Genomic DNA, 17,697 nt, shown 5'->3' with positions numbered 1-17,697 from the left:
ATAAAAAACCCCTCGCAATACCTCTGGCCATCGTCGGTTCAGCGATCATGATTGGCTACGGGATTTTTGTCTTAATTCGATTATCTTTTGCCCTAAACATTTTTCGTTTTCAAATTTTGATTTCGTACAGCTGTACTGTTTTCTCTGAGTCACAAGTTATGGGACACCCTGTATAGCAAAGATTTGAGTAAGGAATTTTAAATTTATACCGCATTTTAAAGTCAAACAGTAAACATGTCCTCCAAATTAAACCGATAATAACATTGATAAGAAACTTGCGCGGCCTGTTAATAAACATGCCGTTGACCTTCTCCAACGGCTCACCTATTCCATTCATAGGGTTTGGTACCAACACTGGCCCTGTAAGTAACCCCAAAAAGTACTCACACCTTTTTACCAGGCACTTACAGGTTGGTGGCCCTGAACTGGAAACTGTTATAGATCAAGCTCTTGAAGTAGGTTATCGTCATTTTGACACCGCTTTCATTTACCGCAACGAAGCCATCATCGGAAAGGTTCTCCAAAAATGGTTCCAAAGCGGAAAACTCAAAAGAGAGGAAGTTTTTATTACCACAAAGTTACCAACTTTCGGTGTCCATCCTGATAGGGTTGACAATTTCCTAAAGAAGTCTCTAGACAATCTGCAGCTTGACTACGTTGACTTGTATCTCATCCATTTTCCCGTGGGAAGTAAATGCAATGGGGAGAATTTTTTAAGAGATGACAAAGGGAACATGGTTTTCGAGGGAAAAACTGACCATGCGAGGTTGTGGAAGGTAAAACTGAGGAGAATCATGGAAATAGAGTCATGATGATTTTCCAGAAAATGGAGGAGCAAGTCGTTTCCGGCCGCACTAGATATATAGGGTTGTCCAACTACAACCCCTCTCAGATTAACACGATTCTTAAATTATCAACAATAAAACCGTCGTGTCTTCAAGTTGAAATCCACCCTTACTTGCAACAGCGCCCTCTGGTGGAGTTCTGTAACAAGAACAATATTACGGTGGTTGCGTTTGCGCCCCTAGGCTCGCGGGACAACAATACAAGAATGAAGAAGTTCTTTGCGAATTTTGAGTACCTAGTCATTAAAATTTAGTACCAATTCGTCAGTTCTGGTTCTTTTGCAGGGAGCGTCCTCTCCGCGACGTCCTCACTGATAAAACCGTCGTGAAAATCTCCCAAAAGTACGCAAGAAGTGAAGCTCAAATCGTTTTGAAGTTTTTGGTGCAGAGTGGAGTCGTACCGATTCCGAAAAGTACGAACCTCAAGAGAATGAGGGAAAATTTGGAGGTTTTTGATTTTCAGTTGGACGAGGAGGATGTGGAGGCTTTCAAAGGGTTGGAAGTTGGGGAGGAGGCCAGAATTAGTACTTTTAAGAATATATTTCTTGGGTATGTTTGCTTGGGTGGTTTTGCGGTTTTAATTTGTTTGGTTTAGGGTGGAGGGGCATCCGGACTTCCCTTTTAGGGCGGAGGGTCTTCAGTGAAAACTCCAAAAGAGAGGGTTAAATAAAAATTATTTGAAAAGTTTTTCTTTTGATTTCCCATATTGCGAAAAATTTAGACGACTCCAAATGGTACCAAAGATGAAAAGTTTGGAACAAAAATCTTAAAATCAAAAAAGGTACAAATTTTTGAAATTTTTTAAAAATGGTGGATGCGCCGGGAACATTAAACGGAATATTTTGTGTAACAAGCGCGTAAGTCAAGATTTTTTGACCGAGTGAAAGATTCAACACGAGCGCTGGTAAGATCATTTGACAGAATATAAAAATATTTTACTTATATTTATTTTCATTTAAGCCACCCCGTATTTGCGTCTAGTTGGTTAAAATTCCGCGCGTTTTAAAAACCAATTTCGCCCCCATTTTCACCCTCTCTAAGCCGTGCCACCATCGTCGTGACGTCAGCGCTCAATTCGCCACCCTCGCGTATTCTAAATAATAAACGAGAACACAATAGCGAAATGCGGCATCTGATGACGTCACATGAGCGCTTTCCCCTAAAGTTAGGGATTTTCGTCGTCGGAGTGTTTTCTAACTTAAATATTGATTTTTGCCCACCCCTCGATGTAAACCACCACCGAAATCGGCCGTGCCACGAAAGAAAACCGTGCGAAAATGTCAAGAAAATCGGAATTTTCCGGCTAAATGTGCGAATCTGTCGATCGAGTAACGTGGGGAATTATCGGGAGAATCGCGGAAAATACCATGAACCGCCGGAAAATTCACACGTAGGGGGTGCAAGTGAATATGTGCACGGGGGAGAAATGCCTCAAGGGCCGAAAAGTGAAAGCTCTGTGCTGACATGTAACCGAAAAGGCTGTGAGTGACGACGCCCGGAAAAATGCAGAAGGAAAACACGAATCCTTCGCCGGAAATACACCAGTATGTGGGGCCCTACAGGCTGGAGAAGACCTTGGGAAAGGGCCAAACAGGTGAGGAGCGAACACCCTAAATTGTTTTTTTTTTCGTTTTCTAAGAAGATCAAGTGGCCGCTGGAGGCAGGATGACAACAAAGTGACAGTTCGGTCACCCCGTCATTGAACTGTCAATTCATTATCATTCCAATTTGCATATTTAAAGTGACAAAAACTGATTTTCTGAGCTGTCATTACTGTCACTCTTAAAGAATAGTCCGGGCTAAGGGCCTATAAGTCATTTTTTTATTATCTTTCAGATACAAAAGACACAATGAAGTTTCCCTCTTCTTATGTTTGTTATTTTATTGTTATCATTGTTGTATTTCTACTTCAATTAGTACCAACCCTAAGGAAATTAAAGAGAGATGAAGTTCAGTCACACAATAGAGGGCAATAATAAGTCGCACGTTTTTGTGTACTTTTTTGTAGTATTAGCTGGCTGTGGAAATGCTGCCAACTTATGAATAGTTAATAATTGAAAAAAATCAATCGTCCTAAAAAATAATGACGATAAAAATAAATCCTGTCAAGGTTACTATCATCTTTTAATGTTAGAATTGTCCCAAACTGAATCAAAATAATTTTACCTTTTTGAAAATTATTAAAAATAGAAAAATTTAATACTAAAAATTTGATTTTGGTTTTTAAATTTTTAAATTTTCTTTCCAATTTTCCGGACTTTCCACGTGTTGCCTTATTCTAAATCTTAGAACATTGCAGTCCTTTTTTTAGAGTTTTGAAAATCTCTATATTTTTTATTTTACTAGAACTAGTTTTGTACAGTTTTTACTTTTTTTATTCTTATGTTATTCTCCATTCTTTTATCTCTTCGGGTTTCCAATTTTTTCTATTTATTTTTTTATCAAATTCACATATTTTTCAAAATTTTTGTTTTTTAGTTCAAATTTTCGAAGTTTTGTAGTTTAGTTTTCGAGTTTTTTTTTGGGTTTTCGCATTTTTTTCTAAATTCAAATGTGGTTTCCAAAATCCTTTGATTGTTTTTATATTTTTGAAATTTTATTTATGTTTTGATTATGCTATGGTTAGGTACAGTCGCGAGTAAAAAATGTTGTTTTTGTCATCCATAAAATTTGTTGTTTTAATTGCTCACTTTTTTTAGCAGCCAACTGTACTTTGTATTCTTGGTGACTTTTTTTCTCTTAGGCTCTTAGATTCTTGAAATATTTATTAGTTTTCCTGTAAAACGCTTAATTTTTATTTTTTAATTTGCTTTTAGTTGTAATGGATCTTCAAATTTTTGTTTTCACTTTTCAAATTCTCCATAAAATGTGTGTAAATGTAAAGCATTCAAAAATCGTTTAAAATTTTGAACAATAGTCCCAAAACTTCTAAAAAATAATTTGCCAAACTTTCAAAAATTGATATTTTCGGTCCTCAGGTTTGGTAAAACTGGGTGTCCAATGCGTGACCGGGAAAAAAGTCGCCATAAAAATCATCAACCGGGAAAAACTGAGTGAAAGTGTCCTCATGAAAGTAAGTTTCCCCATTTTCGCATCAACCCCTAATCCTAATTTTCAGGTCGAGCGTGAAATAGCCATCATGAAACTAATCGACCACCCACACGTCTTGGGATTGACTGATGTTTACGAAAACAAAAAATATTTGTACTTAGTTCTAGAGCACGTTTCCGGTGGTGAACTTTTTGATTATTTAGTAAAGAAAGGGAGACTCACTCCCAAAGAAGCTCGACGGTTTTTTAGACAGATTATTTCCGCCCTTGATTTTTGCCACAGCCATTCTATCTGGTACGATCGTCTTTTTCACTAGCCCACGCTAATCACGAATTTTTACAGCCACAGAGATCTGAAGCCCGAAAACTTACTTCTGGACGAAAAAAATAATATCAAAATCGCCGATTTTGGGATGGCTTCTTTACAGCCCATGGGCTCGATGTTGGAGACTAGCTGTGGTTCCCCTCATTACGCGTGTCCGGAAGTTATCAGGGTAACCAACTTAACTATTATGACGAAATTCCCCAACTGTTGGTTTCTAGGGGGAGAAGTACGACGGGAGGAGAGCGGATGTGTGGTCGTGTGGGGTCATCCTCTATGCACTTTTAGTAGGTGCTTTACCCTTCGATGACGATAATTTACGACAGTTATTAGAAAAAGTGAAAAGGGGTGTGTTTCATATACCTCATTTTGTACCCCCTGACTGTCAAAGTTTATTGCGAGGGATGATTGAAGTGAATCCTGAGAAGAGACTAACAGTGAGTGGGATTACTAACAGTGGGTGGCAACTATTTAAAATCGTGTTTACAGTTATCTGAAATTAATAAACATCCGTGGGTAACCGCCGGTGGCAAAGGGGAGCTTGAGCTGGAGTTACCGATGATGGAGGTAGTGCAGACTCATGTTCTCCCTTCCATAGAAGCCGTGGATCCTGATGTCCTTCAAGCCATTTGTAGCCTTGGGTGCTTTAAGGAGAAGGAAAAGTTGATTCAACATCTCCTCAGTCCGAGGTGCGTCTCGTTATGCTATTAGGAAAATTACATTTTACTTCTTCCAGTCACAACACTGAAAAAGTGATCTACTTCCTCCTCCTGGAGCGGAAGCGCCGTCGTCCCGCTTACGAAGACGACAGCGATTCGATCCTGAGGATGCGAGTGTCCGAAACGTCGGACCCCCCCAAGAAGCGAATCGACACGTGTAGAGTCAACGGTCAGAGTGGTCTACAGTTTGGTCAAATCAGCGAAGGCTCCCCCCTCACGCCGCGACGGTCACATTATAAGCGGCACCACGCCAGACGTAGCCCCTCAACTGGGAGTACGCATAGTAGTCTGGGAATCCACTCGCCTACTAGATCATCCGGGGCTTCCAGTCCCATTCTGTTTAATAGTACGACGACGCCGACCAACACGCATTGTAAGTCTTTGGAATACTCTTGGAATCGCAGGAGAAAATACTGTTATAGCCTGTATGTCCTCACCAGTCCAACGCGCCTCCTCTCACCACGCCCATCGTAGTTCGGCCCACGTATCGTCCAACACTCACGTGACCGTAACGCCCGTCTCGGCCACGCCCACGCACCATCGTGCCAATAGTAGTGGCGGAACGTCGACGTCGTCTGTCCTCTCCACGTTGACTTCTCCCGAAAGCGACACGACGAGTTTGGTCTCAGGTCCGACGATTTTGGCGCCGATGACGCCTCCCGGGTCGCCGCATTCAGGGGCGACGAGCCACCACTGGCGGTCGCGGTTGACCACCATCAAGAATAGCTTCTTAGGCTCACCAAGGTTCCATCGGAGGAAGATGCAGAGTAAGTATTGGAGGGTTTTTGTGACGACGAATCCGATCGATGATTGCAGCCTCGTCTGAAGAAGTTCACTTGACGCCGGAGTCGTCGCCGGAGCTGACGAAAAAGTCGTGGTTTGGGAGTCTGATGACGACGGAGAAGGACGAAACGTTTACGATTTTGGTCAAGGGGAAGCCCCTGGCGACGGTGAAAGCCGACCTAATCCACGCGTTTTTATCGGTAAGAAGTCCTGCCAACTGCCACAGTCTTATCCTGGTGGTTGTAGATAGCGGAATTGAGCCATTCGGTGTCCAGTCCGATGTCCTTCAGGGTGGAGTACAAGCGAGGAACCACCGGTCCAGCCATGTTCCAGCGTCATGTCCGGTTTCAAGTCGACATCTCCACGATAACAAAACAGGTCGGCGACAATGGCAAAGAACACCTTTATGCCATCACTTTCACGCTGTTATCAGGTGAGTTTCCACGTCCCACGCACGTCCTCCTGAACTTTTCTTCCAGGAAACATCCGACGTTTCCGGCGCGTTTGCGAACACATCCAGGCGCAAGTTTGCACCCGCCGCCCCCCTCCCAGCCCCCGAGCACAGCGAAAATTCACAACGGAATTAAGTGAAAGCTCGAGCTGCGGTTCGGATTCCAGCGAGCTGTATTTGAACGCGAGACAAGTAAGTCAGGGGCGAACCGTCCAAGCACGAATCTCTCTTGGTGTTTCAGTTGAACGTTCTTCAGCTCGAAAGCAGCGACCTTGAAAGCGAATGCAGCGTTTTTGACGTACGAACGGCAGCGAGGGAAGTGTCTAGACGAGCCTCCACGAACAACAACACGGAATCTATCGAACAGAGCACTCCGGGGACGCCCAAAGCCGTCAGGTCCAACTCGGAGAACACGGATTCGTGCGAAAAAACGTGTATAACGACGATGTCGGGCAGTTCTATAGCGTAATGACGGCGCAATCTAGGTTATTTTTGTATACGGGACACCTGTATATGAGGGAGGAAGGGGTGGGCAAAACCGAGCGGAGAGTTTTTGGCCATCCTTGTCCATGAATGAATCTACTATTAGCCTTCATTATTATCATTTTCCCACCCGAAGTACATGGGTTTTTTGAACACTCTGTATCAGACTCCAAGGTGGAGAGGAGTGCGCACGCGGAGACGAAGTAGACAGCAATAATAAAGATGAATCTACCTCTATTTACAATCTTGGCTTCACATTTTCGAACCGCGAAATTCCCCAGGTACAGTGGTGGTCACAGAGTTTCGGGCACGGCGCGAAATCATTTTACCGGCTTTAGACTAAAACTTTCGCTTGTCCATAGTACTTACTCGAAGCGACAATAAAAGCGGTGGCTGGAGTTTGTGACCACACTGTACCTATATGGTTTTCCGTCGCCATTTTGTCGGCCATCTTGAAAAGTCTCGTGCGCACTAAAATTATCACATGTAACGATGTCCATTTTCGCCTAGATAAATGAAAATCGAGTGTTTCTGTATGTTATAGTTGAGATCACGTACACTTTAGTTGGACACGTGTATAAAATTGTGTTCTCTCGGCAGATTGTTATGACATTGCTTTTGTACATACGCTGAAAGCTTATGTGATTTTGGATATTGTTCAGTGTAGTTGTAAAGAAAACAAATTGTTGAACAATTAAATGGCGTAACCATTACTGTCAAAAAACTAACCCCAAAAGTGCGTAGATAGGAGAACAAATGTGACATTCTGTATATAACAATGCTCTTACTGGCCCCTCCCAGAAAAATCAAACTATTCAAATACGACTTATTTCAATATAAAAATTGTATTTAGAAAAATTGCCGGCCATATTGTCATATTTAGGAATAAAAAAATATCGATAGGACTTTATTAATATTTTCAAATCATTTCCGCTTCTGAGAGTCTTGTGTGTTGACATATCAATTTTTCAGCAGCTCAAATTCATTCTCCTTAATTATGATAAAATACGTAAAGAGGTTATGTTGTGACAGTTCTGACGTGGGTAATTCCCCGACACTTTGTACCTTTGTAAATAGATTCAATGCTCGTGTAAAAATTTTTTTTGACTACATTTATAAAAGTTGTTTGTTTCAGTTGACACTGTTTGTTTTTATTCCTGCACACATACGTTAGTGTTATAGTGAATTATTTTATATAATAAATAAATTAAAGTGAATATAGTTTATGTGTAAGTGCTTGTAAATAATATTGTGATAAATAAATCAATTTGCACAAACGACTTTTTATAATCCAACGCGTGACGTAACCGGAACTTCATTCAAAATTGATCAAGCAACATATGGAAACAGCGCGACTACACTAACGCACTACCATCATGGGTCGATTCCCTACCATTGATCACACCACTTTACATAATCGTGACGATTCCTACTAAAAAAATATCAAAATTTCTGTGGAATTCCACAAGCAGTGTTCCCAAGACAGTTCCTTGTGGTGCCCCCGGCAACTCACACCCATCGCGCTGTACCCCAATTAACCTTTAAAAAAGGGGAAACCTCGAACAGGTGGGGGTGGTGCCATTTGGTCGAAGGGTTCGAACACGTCATGGTTCCGTCAGTTGGTAGACGATGATTTTACAACCAACAACAGTCGAGTTGACCAAAATCCACTTTTACAATGATCAAAACCGCGAAATTCCGACCATCTCGCGCGAAATTTTCGATAATCAATTCAACAGTGTTAAAATAAAAAAAAAACTGTTCCGGCACCGATGGGTATTGAAAATTAACGAGATCGGAGGCGGCCGAGACAGGTTCCAGTGGCGGCTCGTTGTGTACGTCCTCGGGTTGAGCTGTCTAGTCGTGGGGGTGGTTTTCGGGTTGTACTTCACGATGGGGAAAGTCGTGAAACGAGTGGAGTTTGGGACTATTTTCACGTTTGTCAAAGAGGGAAATGACAGTGTGGTGGACAGGGCGCGGGAAGTGACCGTTTCTAATGCGACGACGCACGAAAAAGTATGTAATTCCCACTAAAATCCGAAAATATGTACAAATTTTTTTCTAGATCCGCTTGAAATTATGCCAAAATTGCCCCCCCGACTGTATTTGTTTGAAGCGCTGGGAGACGGACACCCCCCAGTGCGTCCAACCTCTAGACAAAAAGGACCCTACAGGCTGTGGGGGCTTCTGTTCCATCAACACGCAGTTCTGCCAACTCCTCGACACTAACAACCGAATCTACCAGTGCTCAAACCTCAAGAGTACCCTAAAGTGCCCTTCCGACACCTTCAACTGTGGAAACATGTGCATCAGTGGGAATAAACGATGCGATGGGGTCATCCACTGCTCAAATAAATTCGACGAAATGAACTGTGGTAAAAATGTGGTTTTTAGTATACGTTCCCGAAAATTGCTATTTTACGGACTCGTTTCAGTCCTTAAAATGAGCCTTTTTCCGACTGAGTCCCAAAAAGTTTCCACGGCAACTAATAAACCATTTTGGTTTAACATGACTAAATTATTACGTTTGTAAGTAAATCTAACACAATTTTCTTCGCGTTTTCGGTGTTTGTTTCAAAATTTTACATTTTATACAATTAAAATCGTCAATATTTTGTGTTAATTTTTAACAATCTGATGCCCAACCTAAAAAATTTTTACGGAATCGGCTACAGCAAAAATTAGTTCGCAAAAACTGTATTTTACTTACTTGTAACAAAAATAGCTACTTTATTTTCTTTTTTCAGAATGTAACCTCGGAAGTCACTTCCGGTGTGGAAACATGACGTCATGTCTCCCCAATTCGAAAAAATGCGACGGTTTTGTCGACTGCTGGGACAAAACCGACGAAATTAACTGCAAGAAAGGTGAGTTGGCTGCACTGTTAAAATTTAGTGACTTTTGATTTTAGGTTGCAAAAATGGCACCGTGCCTTGCCTCAATGGAGACTGCATTCTAAAAGACAATTTTTGCGACGGGAAGTATCACTGCGTTGATCGCTCGGACGAGCCTCAGGGTTGCCAACTTTAGAAAACCAAAGTTACTAGTATTAAACAGCACGTTATTGTAGGTATTTTTTTACGTAATAAAACGGAGTGTCATTATCACTTTTTATTAAAACAAGTCGTCACAATAGTCGGAGAAAAAGTCCAATAAAAAAGTAAAATCGGAAGCATTGCCTCCTTGTATCCGAAAGAGCTCTCCGAAAGTCTTAAAAAAATCGGTGATGGTTTTTAAAGTCTCCTGCAACAAAACGGTGAATCCTTCGGTGTTATGACAGTGGTACCAACCTCGTCCCAGTTAGTGCTAAAAATCCCTGTACACTGAGATTCGAAAACTTCGCTACTCAACAGATTAAATTTCATTAAATAAGCGCAAAATTTTGCGAAGGCGTCCCAAGTCGCCTTCTTGTCTCTGGACTTGCTGAAAATCTTAACATTACGAGGACACAACAACAATTTGAACAGATTATCACAGCCATTAAAATACAACCTCCAGATGTCACATGACTTTGACAACAAATCGTTGGATATCATCGACCAATCATGTGCGACTGGAAATAAAATTATAATTAAAAAAAAAAACAAAATAAAGTATAAATACGTACGTAATAACAAAACTACGTCTAGAACTTGAGTGCAAATCGTCGCTAAAATGCATTCATTGAAATCACATCGTTCATTTATACTCTTAGAGGTGTCGCTAAGGAGGGAAAAAACTCCAACTTTGGAGATGTGTCTACCTTCAATTATTTGAACTGTTAGAATCTAAAATTGCACTTTATTAATCGCCCTGTATTGTTTTTTTTTATCTACCCTGTATTGTTCGAGGAGATGGGCCGGACTCGTCGTTTTATGATTGTGCGTTGAACTAGTGCCACCAGGGGGCAGCATAAAGACTGGTTTTCGGGGTTTTTTGCGGTCCGCGCTGGTAACCCGCTGGATTTCGTCATTGAAATCCTTCGTAAAGATACCTGTAGGACAATTTTTAATTATGTAGTGGTAGCACTGTCTGTCTGAAAAACCAGTCCTACCAACCCATTCCACATTTCGCAAAGATGCTCCCGAAGCGCCGTGACTCATCCTAGCGGAAGTTTTACGCCCTTCTAGTTCACCTACTTTTGCCGAACTCTCAAGGTCGCCCGGTTCCACCAAAACAACGTAGGCGTCCGACGACCTTGAGTAGCATTCCAGGACCGGTTTACATACGAGACGTGCGTAAACAAAGTAGTAATTTAGAACTATGAATGAACTGACAACTTTGGGCGCAAATTTACTTAATTGAGACCTCGAGAGAAACATGGAAAAAAGTGCATTTTTTCACGTGTCGAGGCCGCGTACGAACAGTTCCTTACGTTCTACAGAGTTGGCAGTACTCACTTAAAGTCACGTGATTCTCAACCCACTGCCCGACCCGCTCCTGGCACATCTGCTTGGTGATTCCCACGCAGACCTCCTTCGTCTGGGGTAAAATATCCAAAGACAGGAGAGACTCGATCGCGCTTCTTACTTTTGGATCAACAATGGTACCAACTTCTTCCGCACAAATCCCCTGTAGTTCCTCTAAGCAACTGGCGGCGAGTTGACTCGCCTGTGTTTTCAACCCCGCTTTCTGTGCCTCCACGTTCTCCGAAGGGTCGAAAGAAACCGCCGCTTTGAACTTTTCCGTGGCTTGTTTCTTGTACTTGGGGACGATGGAATGGCAGACGTGCTTAACACACGTGGAGGCCACTCTTTCGCTGATGAACTCCACGGTTTTTCGGAGGGAGACCGGTTGTCCGTTGAAGAAGGCCTCCTCGAGTTGTTGCTGAAAAAAGTTGGGTAGTTTTTGGGGGTGAGTTTGGGTACCAACCTCTAGTTTCTTGCGGGTGACGTCGTGGGGTGACTGCAGGGCTGTGACTGGTGTAATGTGCTTGAGAGTAATGGAATGACTAGTCGCCGGCGCCGAAAGAAGTCTTTTGATTTCGTCCAGGTACGGGCAGCAGAAGTAGAGGATGTCCTGGTCGACGAGCTCCAGAGAGTCCAGGCAGAGTTTCGGGGACTCCACGCCACCAGTATCGAAGGAGTGGAGATAATTCTTGTCCGGGAGATGGGGCAGTTCGAAAAGCCACCCCAAACAGAACTTCACGAGGAAGACGTTGGGTTCAGGGCCCCAGTCAAAATTTCTATAAATCCAGAAGAGACTCGTGTGGACTTGGGTGTAGTAAGGCAAGGTGAGGGTGACATAATCCAACATGGATAAGTACTTCACGAGCCAGGGGACACAAAGAATGACGCACCGGCGCGCTATGGAGTTCCCCAGAAGAGTTTTAACATCGAAACTCGGACGGATTTTCGCGCGGATCTTCAGATGCGTGGTCAATAAGTGGTCCGAGTAGTTCGACTCGGTTTTGTACGGCAGCGACTCCACAAACCCCAAAAACTTCGCCAGAGTTCGCAGGTTCTTCAGCGCCGTGTAGTAGGACTTCTTCGTGACAATCTCCACGTCGTTTTCGTCTTCTTCAACGCTCGTCTCGTTCAACTCGGTAATTTCTTCGATGAGGATGTCGCAGAAGTGGCGGTTGAAGGAGTGGTTCGATGCCACGACTATAAAATCTTTGTAGAAGTCCTCACCCTCGCTGAAGATGGGTAAGGAGTTGAGCCCCTGGGAGTGTCCTTTGGTGACGCAGCGACTCTTCAATTTGCTCAGTTTTTGGGCGTCGACCTCCAGAGACACCAGAAGGTCCCCCGAGTCCGTCCTCTGACAACTGTTCAAGAGCTGCGCTTTGAACAACCGCGCAAAGTGGATGAAGTTCGTCGCTTCCGTCGAGAGACTCAACAAGGTCTTAATTTTCCCCCCAAGACTCGTGGAGTAGTTGAACCCCGGCGCCAAGTGGTGCAGCTCCCAGATTCTCAAAATCTCGTAGAACAAATCTCTTTGTTTCCGGAACGCATGAAAGGACAAATCCGAAGGAAAATTCTGCCGGTTATCCGTATCGGAGTTAAAACAAATGTTGCTTTGCACAGGCGCGACTTCGATGATCCTATCCGGTTTAGACACCCTCTGGAGTTCTTGGATAAGCCCAGGGGCAAACTCCCTCAGCCTCCCATTCTCTAGAAGGAGTCGTATCGTGGAATTGTCGTAGTTCCGGAGCACCCGGACTTGTCTTTCCAGGCTCAGTGCGGCGAAGAGCACCACGTTATGAAGGGAGTTGAAGAGCGACGCTGCTGTGATCTTGTCGCTGAGGACGTCGATCCCCCACTCGGGGCTATAAAACTGTTTTTTAAGTAATAAGGAAATCATGAAACAGATTTCGCTCGTTAAATTTAACACGAAGCTGTGCTCCAGGAGTTGTCCATAAATTGCCGCAATTTTTTCAATGTGCTTCCGGTGAGTCACCGCCCCCGGCTCAGGCTTCACCTCGCCGGAAAACAAAGAGACTTTTTTGGGGCTCCCGGTGACGTTCAACCCCCTGGATAAAATCCGCAGCTTTTCTTCAATTAGCGAGTTCCGTTCGCTCGAGAACTCGTCCACTTCGCTGTTGAAATTAAAGCTGTTTTCAGACTTCTGGAAGCTGTTGACTTTGCTGTGGCTCAAACTGGTCGGTTTGATGCGTCGTTTTGTTTCAGAGCCCTTTTTCTTTGACGACACGCGCTTGTTTATGATGAAATCTCCGAGACAGAGCGAGGATTTGTGGGGTTTGGGTGTTGAGAAACTATTTTGAGTCTTGTAAATCGGGGAAATGGGGCTCATGTACCCCACGCTGCTGTCCGAACTCACCCTAGTGACTTTTGGGGTGCTACTTTCAACCTCCGAGCTTAAATCTAAAGGAAAGCTATGGGAGCGGTTGATCTCACTGCTGCTTTTCGTCGTGTCTTCTTGTTCTTTCGTCTCGCTGATCGCGCTGTAACAACATTATGAGAATTTACCGGAAAAAGACGATAACAACCTTCCGATTTCTTCGTGGACGAAGTTGAGGAAATAAGTGATGAAATTCACACGAGAGCATTTGAATTCTGTAGTTGTTTGAGCGAATTTCGGGTCCTGAAATCATGTTTTGACGTTTACAATTGAGGTTATGTTGTTATTTTGTTTGGGCAAACCTGGGATTCTGGGCGTGATAGCCATTTTAAGAAGTGGTTTAAATTTAGTTCTTCGTTTACCACTTGGTTGAGGAGATTTTCGGGCATGATTTTGATGGTTTTAGATTTTTAGCGCGTTTAAATTGAGGACGAGTGTGCGTTGAAGATCATGGTTTTGATAGGTGACAGGTGGACAGTGGTGCCAATATCCTTAAAGGCGCCAGAAATTTAAATAACTGGTGAGATTCGAGTGTCATGTTTATTATTCTGTATAAATTATAAATTATAATAACAATCATTTTAAAATGCGGAACGGAAAACTTGTTTCAATAAATTAATTCAATAAATTGTTTAAAAAAAACAAATAGGTGTGCATTTCCATACATATTTTGTTTACATTAAAACTGCTTTTTAAAATATTTTTTCCACTTTAGCAATGACTTGCTTTTCAACAATGACTAGCATAACTGCTGAATTGCTTAATATATTTTGTTCATTTAAGATTTAATATCTAATAAGTAATAAACTAATAACAATAAACAGGTGTACTTACAATCAGAATAAATTACAATGAAAGGTGTATTTCTATTTAAATATGTTAATTATTTTGGCATTAGAGCTACTACATTAAATGACATTTTAAAAGCCTTGAAACATAAAATCCGGAATATTGGTCTTTTAAAAAGAGCACAGAAGATACAGAGAACAAACTTTAAAAAAAAAAATAGAAAATCGTAGAAAACATTCTAAAAAAACATTTTAGATCTTCATTTTTTTACAGTACTTGAGATAATCTTGGAAAATCCCAAAAAAATTTCGGGGAACGGAGAATCCGAAAGACTGTAGATTTTCAAAAAAGCCCAAAGAAATCCTAGAATCACAGAGAATCCAAAAGAAAACAGTACATCAGAGAGAATTTGAGATATTAGAAAATTAAAGATAATTGTTTGTTGTGTTCTAGATAATTTTAAGGAATATGATACACTTTTAAATAATCAGAATTTTGGAGAACCGGAAGAATGTCGCCGAATCTGGAAGACTCGAGAATATTCATTAAAAGCCCAGAGGATATTAGAGGACTCCAGGCAATCTAATGGAACTGATACCGGGGACTAGGCAGAATCACTGAATATCATACAGAAATTGAAAGAATCCAGACGAATTCTAAGAAAGTTCTAAAAATTCCTGAAAAATTTAGGGAATCTTATCGGTATGTTAAGTACAATTTAACAAGTTTCTATCCAATAAAGACAAACCAATAAGAAAGTTACGCAGCAAATTCCAACCTCCATTTCTTTCATTTTGTACGTTTTTTGCAATCAACATCCAATGAATTAATTCTTTTTTCTGCACATCTTAATTGCTTCAAAATGGATCCAATAAAGAACAGTTTTCGAAAACCAGCCAATGAAAACAAAGTTACGTTCGTGTGGGTTGTGTTTGTGCGTTTTTTGTTATTAAAACTATTGTAATGAAGATAATGTGAGCCAATGAATAATTTTTTTGGGTTAAATCCGATTTTAATCACATTCTTCATTCAAATTTTAATTTCAAAGCAATGAAATCTAGAGAAGTTGCTGTTTTAAACCCGTTTCATGAATGTGCTAAATTTCAAAAGTTTAGAGCACGAAAGAGAATTTTTAGACCTTGGGATTTTCATTCAAAAACTAAAAATGTCTTCAAGGGTCCTTTAATATTCTGCAACTTGGACAGTTTTAATTCCAAAACATTTAAATTTGGGATACTATTACTGCTTTAGCCCTGTTTCTTAAATGTGTTAAATTTCAACATTTTTGAATACAAACGAACATGTTTAGAAATTGTGACTTTTATTCAAACTAAAAATGTCTTCAAAGGTCCTTTATTTTTCCCTAGCTTGGACAGCTTTAATTCCAAAAGTTTGAAATTTGGAGAAATTACTGCTTTAGATCTGTTTCTTAACTGTCTCAAATTTCAAAATTTTAGAGTAGAAATGAGGATTTTTAGAAATTTTTATTTTTATTCAAACTAAAAATGTTTTCAAGGGTCCTTTAATATTCCATAACTTGAACAGTTTTAGTTCCAAAATATTGAAATTTAGAGAAATTACTGCTTTAGATCTGTTTTTAAGTGAGTCAAATTTCAAAATTTTAGAGAACAAATAAGGATTTTAAAATTTTCATTTTTATTCGAACTAAAAAAAAATTAGTTCTTTAACATTTCGTAACTTGCACAATTTTCATTCCAAATCAATAAAATTTGGAAAAACTATTGCTTTAGACCTGTTTCCTAAAAGTGCCAAATTTCACAATTTTAGAGTACAAATGAGCATTTTTATAAATTTTGATTTGTATTCAAACAAAAAATTTCCTCAAGCGTTCTTTAATATTTTATAACTTGGATAGTTTTAATTCCAAAACATTGAAATTTGGAGAAATTACTGCTTTTCACCTATTTCTTAAATGGCCCAAATTTCAAAATTTTAAAGTACAAATGAGGTTTTTTAGAAATTTTAATTTTCATTCGAATTAAAAATTTTCTCATGGGTTCTTTAACATTTCGTAACTTGGGCAATTTTAATTCCGGGTCAATAAAATTTTGAGAAATTATTGCTTTAGACCTGTTCCTTGAGTGTGTCAAATTTTAAAATTTTTAAAAATTCTGATTTTTTCAAACAAAGAAATTTTTAATGGTTTTTTAATATTCCGTAACTTGGACATTTTTAATTCCAAATCAATGAAATTTGGAGAAGTCATTATTTTATATCTGCATCTAAAGTGGACTAAATTTTGATATGTATTTTAGTTACGAATGAAGATTTTTAGAAATTTTAATTTTTATTTAAACTAAAAATTTCCTAAAATGACTTTAAATATTCTGTTGTTGTTTCCAAAACTATGAAATTTGGAGAAGTTATTGCTTTAGACCTGTTTATAAAGTGGGCTAAATTTCAAAATTAGAATGATTTTCATTCAAAATAAAAATTTACTCAAGGGTTCTATAATATTCCGTAACTTGAATAGTTTTAAGTCTAAAAAATCTCTGCGAGAAAAAAAAGATCACGAACTTCGTCTAAGAAAATTTTAGTACAATTTGTACCATTCTTTACCATAAAAACCATAATAGTTTGATTACAGCGTCACGGTCCCATGATACTAAATAAACATAAGTTAAATTACACGTTTTAAGTTTTTCCACGTAGTCTGTTATGTAATAATAATAATAATTACAAACTGACCATGTTCTTTTTTTGCCTTGAAAATTTTTTAGAGCCACCGCGTACTTTCCATTGTACTACTTGTATTGCTGGTGGCATGATTTGTATTCCATTTCCAATATTAGTACAATTAAATTTTAACTTTTCGAGTACACACAACTAATTTATAGGTATCTGTTTAAATGCACCAAACTAGAGATTTCAAAGAATCGTGCTATTCAAAGTAGACCGTGCACTTTTCAAGAATTCCCAGTGTAAATATTTAAATATTTGTCCTTGTAATTACGTTTTCAAACTACAGAGTTGTGTCGTCAGAAATATGCGTGTTGATAACGAAAATTGGTAATAAAGGCCGGAAAATTCGTGGAACTTAAGGTCCAGGCAGTCCCTTTTTTCCCAAAGTTCACTAACACCGCGTCCCCGTAAAAACGCACACGTCCTTCGCCTCCACAAAGTCTACGTAGCGTCAAATTCATACAAAAACCACAAGATATAAATATGCACTTGGGCTTTACAAGAGTTTCCAGTCGCAAAAGTGCATCAGTGCCGGTAACCGGACTAAAAATGAAAACCCTTGTGAATAATTCATCGAGTTAGAGTGCAAAGGGCAAGGTGAAGCACAAAACACGAAACAAACAAGGTGAGTTGCCATTTTGAAGGGATGTTCGACGAGTTTTTACCTGGATTCTGCACGGCCTTGGAACGTTCGGATTTCGTGGATGAAGAAAGGAAAAAGAAATTTTAGTAGCGGCTCAACTGGTTTTAATTCAGTCATAAAAGTGCCGAC

The 17,697-nt window shown here is 40.2% G+C and overlaps 4 protein-coding genes across 6 annotated transcripts; 3 read left to right on the top strand and 1 right to left on the bottom strand.

The window, feature by feature from the left end:
* The first annotated feature begins 262 nt into the window (after positions 1 to 262).
* LOC148177585 (1,5-anhydro-D-fructose reductase-like) lies at positions 263 to 1,507 on the top strand. Its single transcript, XM_088032060.1, has 5 exons — positions 263 to 362; positions 411 to 776; positions 824 to 1,077; positions 1,131 to 1,394; positions 1,441 to 1,507. Exons 1-5 carry the CDS (start codon positions 297 to 299, stop codon positions 1,487 to 1,489), a joined length of 999 nt encoding a protein of 332 aa, XP_087888186.1. The 5' UTR covers positions 263 to 296; the 3' UTR covers positions 1,490 to 1,507.
* Positions 1,508 to 2,348: 841 nt separating this feature from the next.
* sff (BRSK family serine/threonine-protein kinase sugar-free frosting) lies at positions 2,349 to 7,801 on the top strand. Of its 3 annotated transcripts, none has more exons than XM_088031903.1 (12): positions 2,349 to 2,439; positions 3,824 to 3,918; positions 3,964 to 4,190; positions 4,239 to 4,389; positions 4,439 to 4,654; positions 4,707 to 4,906; positions 4,954 to 5,309; positions 5,377 to 5,703; positions 5,753 to 5,919; positions 5,966 to 6,152; positions 6,199 to 6,362; positions 6,412 to 7,801. In XM_088031903.1, the coding sequence occupies exons 1-12, from the start codon at positions 2,349 to 2,351 to the stop codon at positions 6,637 to 6,639; spliced, it is 2,409 nt and encodes an 802-aa protein (XP_087888029.1). In that variant the 3' UTR covers positions 6,640 to 7,801. The 3 variants fall into 3 exon arrangements, with proteins under 3 accessions (XP_087888029.1, XP_087888028.1, XP_087888027.1); XM_088031902.1 differs by having other exon boundaries at positions 5,359 to 5,703; positions 5,765 to 5,919; XM_088031901.1 differs by having other exon boundaries at positions 5,359 to 5,703.
* Positions 7,802 to 8,193: 392 nt separating this feature from the next.
* On the top strand, positions 8,194 to 9,751 carry LOC148177583 (uncharacterized). Its single transcript, XM_088032003.1, has 4 exons — positions 8,194 to 8,669; positions 8,719 to 9,028; positions 9,401 to 9,520; positions 9,565 to 9,751. Exons 1-4 carry the CDS (start codon positions 8,283 to 8,285, stop codon positions 9,681 to 9,683), a joined length of 936 nt encoding a protein of 311 aa, XP_087888129.1. The 5' UTR covers positions 8,194 to 8,282; the 3' UTR covers positions 9,684 to 9,751.
* dlt (codanin-1 like protein dlt) lies at positions 9,752 to 13,921 on the bottom strand. The gene is made up of 8 exons (XM_088031889.1): positions 13,736 to 13,921; positions 13,582 to 13,676; positions 11,505 to 13,536; positions 11,033 to 11,459; positions 10,469 to 10,626; positions 10,261 to 10,420; positions 9,944 to 10,206; positions 9,752 to 9,896 (listed from the first exon to the last, which is right to left on the bottom strand). Exons 1-8 carry the CDS (start codon positions 13,820 to 13,822, stop codon positions 9,768 to 9,770), a joined length of 3,351 nt encoding a protein of 1,116 aa, XP_087888015.1. The 5' UTR covers positions 13,823 to 13,921; the 3' UTR covers positions 9,752 to 9,767.
* Positions 13,922 to 17,697: the final 3,776 nt, after the last annotated feature.

This window comes from Gnatocerus cornutus, chromosome 3 (assembly GCF_029298725.1).
Source record: "Gnatocerus cornutus isolate USDA-ARS CGAHR chromosome 3, icGnaCorn1.1, whole genome shotgun sequence".
Taxonomy (NCBI): Eukaryota; Metazoa; Arthropoda; class Insecta; order Coleoptera; family Tenebrionidae; genus Gnatocerus; species Gnatocerus cornutus.
The sequence above is the reverse complement of the archived record's forward strand: the minus strand, read 5'-3'. Positions and strand labels throughout refer to the sequence as shown.

Coding starts and splice junctions, on each gene's coding strand:
- LOC148177585 (XM_088032060.1), top strand. CDS start 297: ATGCCGTTGACCTTCTCCAACGGCTCACCTATTCCATTCATAGGGTTT. Junction 777..823: donor ACCATGCGAGGTTGTGGAAG/GTAAAACTGAGG, acceptor ATGATTTTCCAG/AAAATGGAGGAGCAAGTCGT. Junction 1,078..1,130: donor AAGTTCTTTGCGAATTTTGA/GTACCTAGTCAT, acceptor GTTCTTTTGCAG/GGAGCGTCCTCTCCGCGACG.
- sff (XM_088031901.1), top strand. CDS start 2,349: ATGCAGAAGGAAAACACGAATCCTTCGCCGGAAATACACCAGTATGTG. Junction 4,191..4,238: donor TGCCACAGCCATTCTATCTG/GTACGATCGTCT, acceptor GAATTTTTACAG/CCACAGAGATCTGAAGCCCG. Junction 5,310..5,358: donor GACGCCGACCAACACGCATT/GTAAGTCTTTGG, acceptor ATACTGTTATAG/CCTGTATGTCCTCACCAGTC.
- dlt (XM_088031889.1), bottom strand. CDS start 13,822: ATGCCCGAAAATCTCCTCAACCAAGTGGTAAACGAAGAACTAAATTTA. Junction 10,421..10,468: donor ATCTCCTCGAACAATACAGG/GTAGATAAAAAA, acceptor GTGCAATTTTAG/ATTCTAACAGTTCAAATAAT. Junction 9,897..9,943: donor TTAGCACTAACTGGGACGAG/GTTGGTACCACT, acceptor GTTTTGTTGCAG/GAGACTTTAAAAACCATCAC.
- LOC148177583 (XM_088032003.1), top strand. CDS start 8,283: ATGATTTTACAACCAACAACAGTCGAGTTGACCAAAATCCACTTTTAC. Junction 9,029..9,400: donor ATTCGACGAAATGAACTGTG/GTAAAAATGTGG, acceptor TTCTTTTTTCAG/AATGTAACCTCGGAAGTCAC. Junction 9,521..9,564: donor CGAAATTAACTGCAAGAAAG/GTGAGTTGGCTG, acceptor TTTTGATTTTAG/GTTGCAAAAATGGCACCGTG.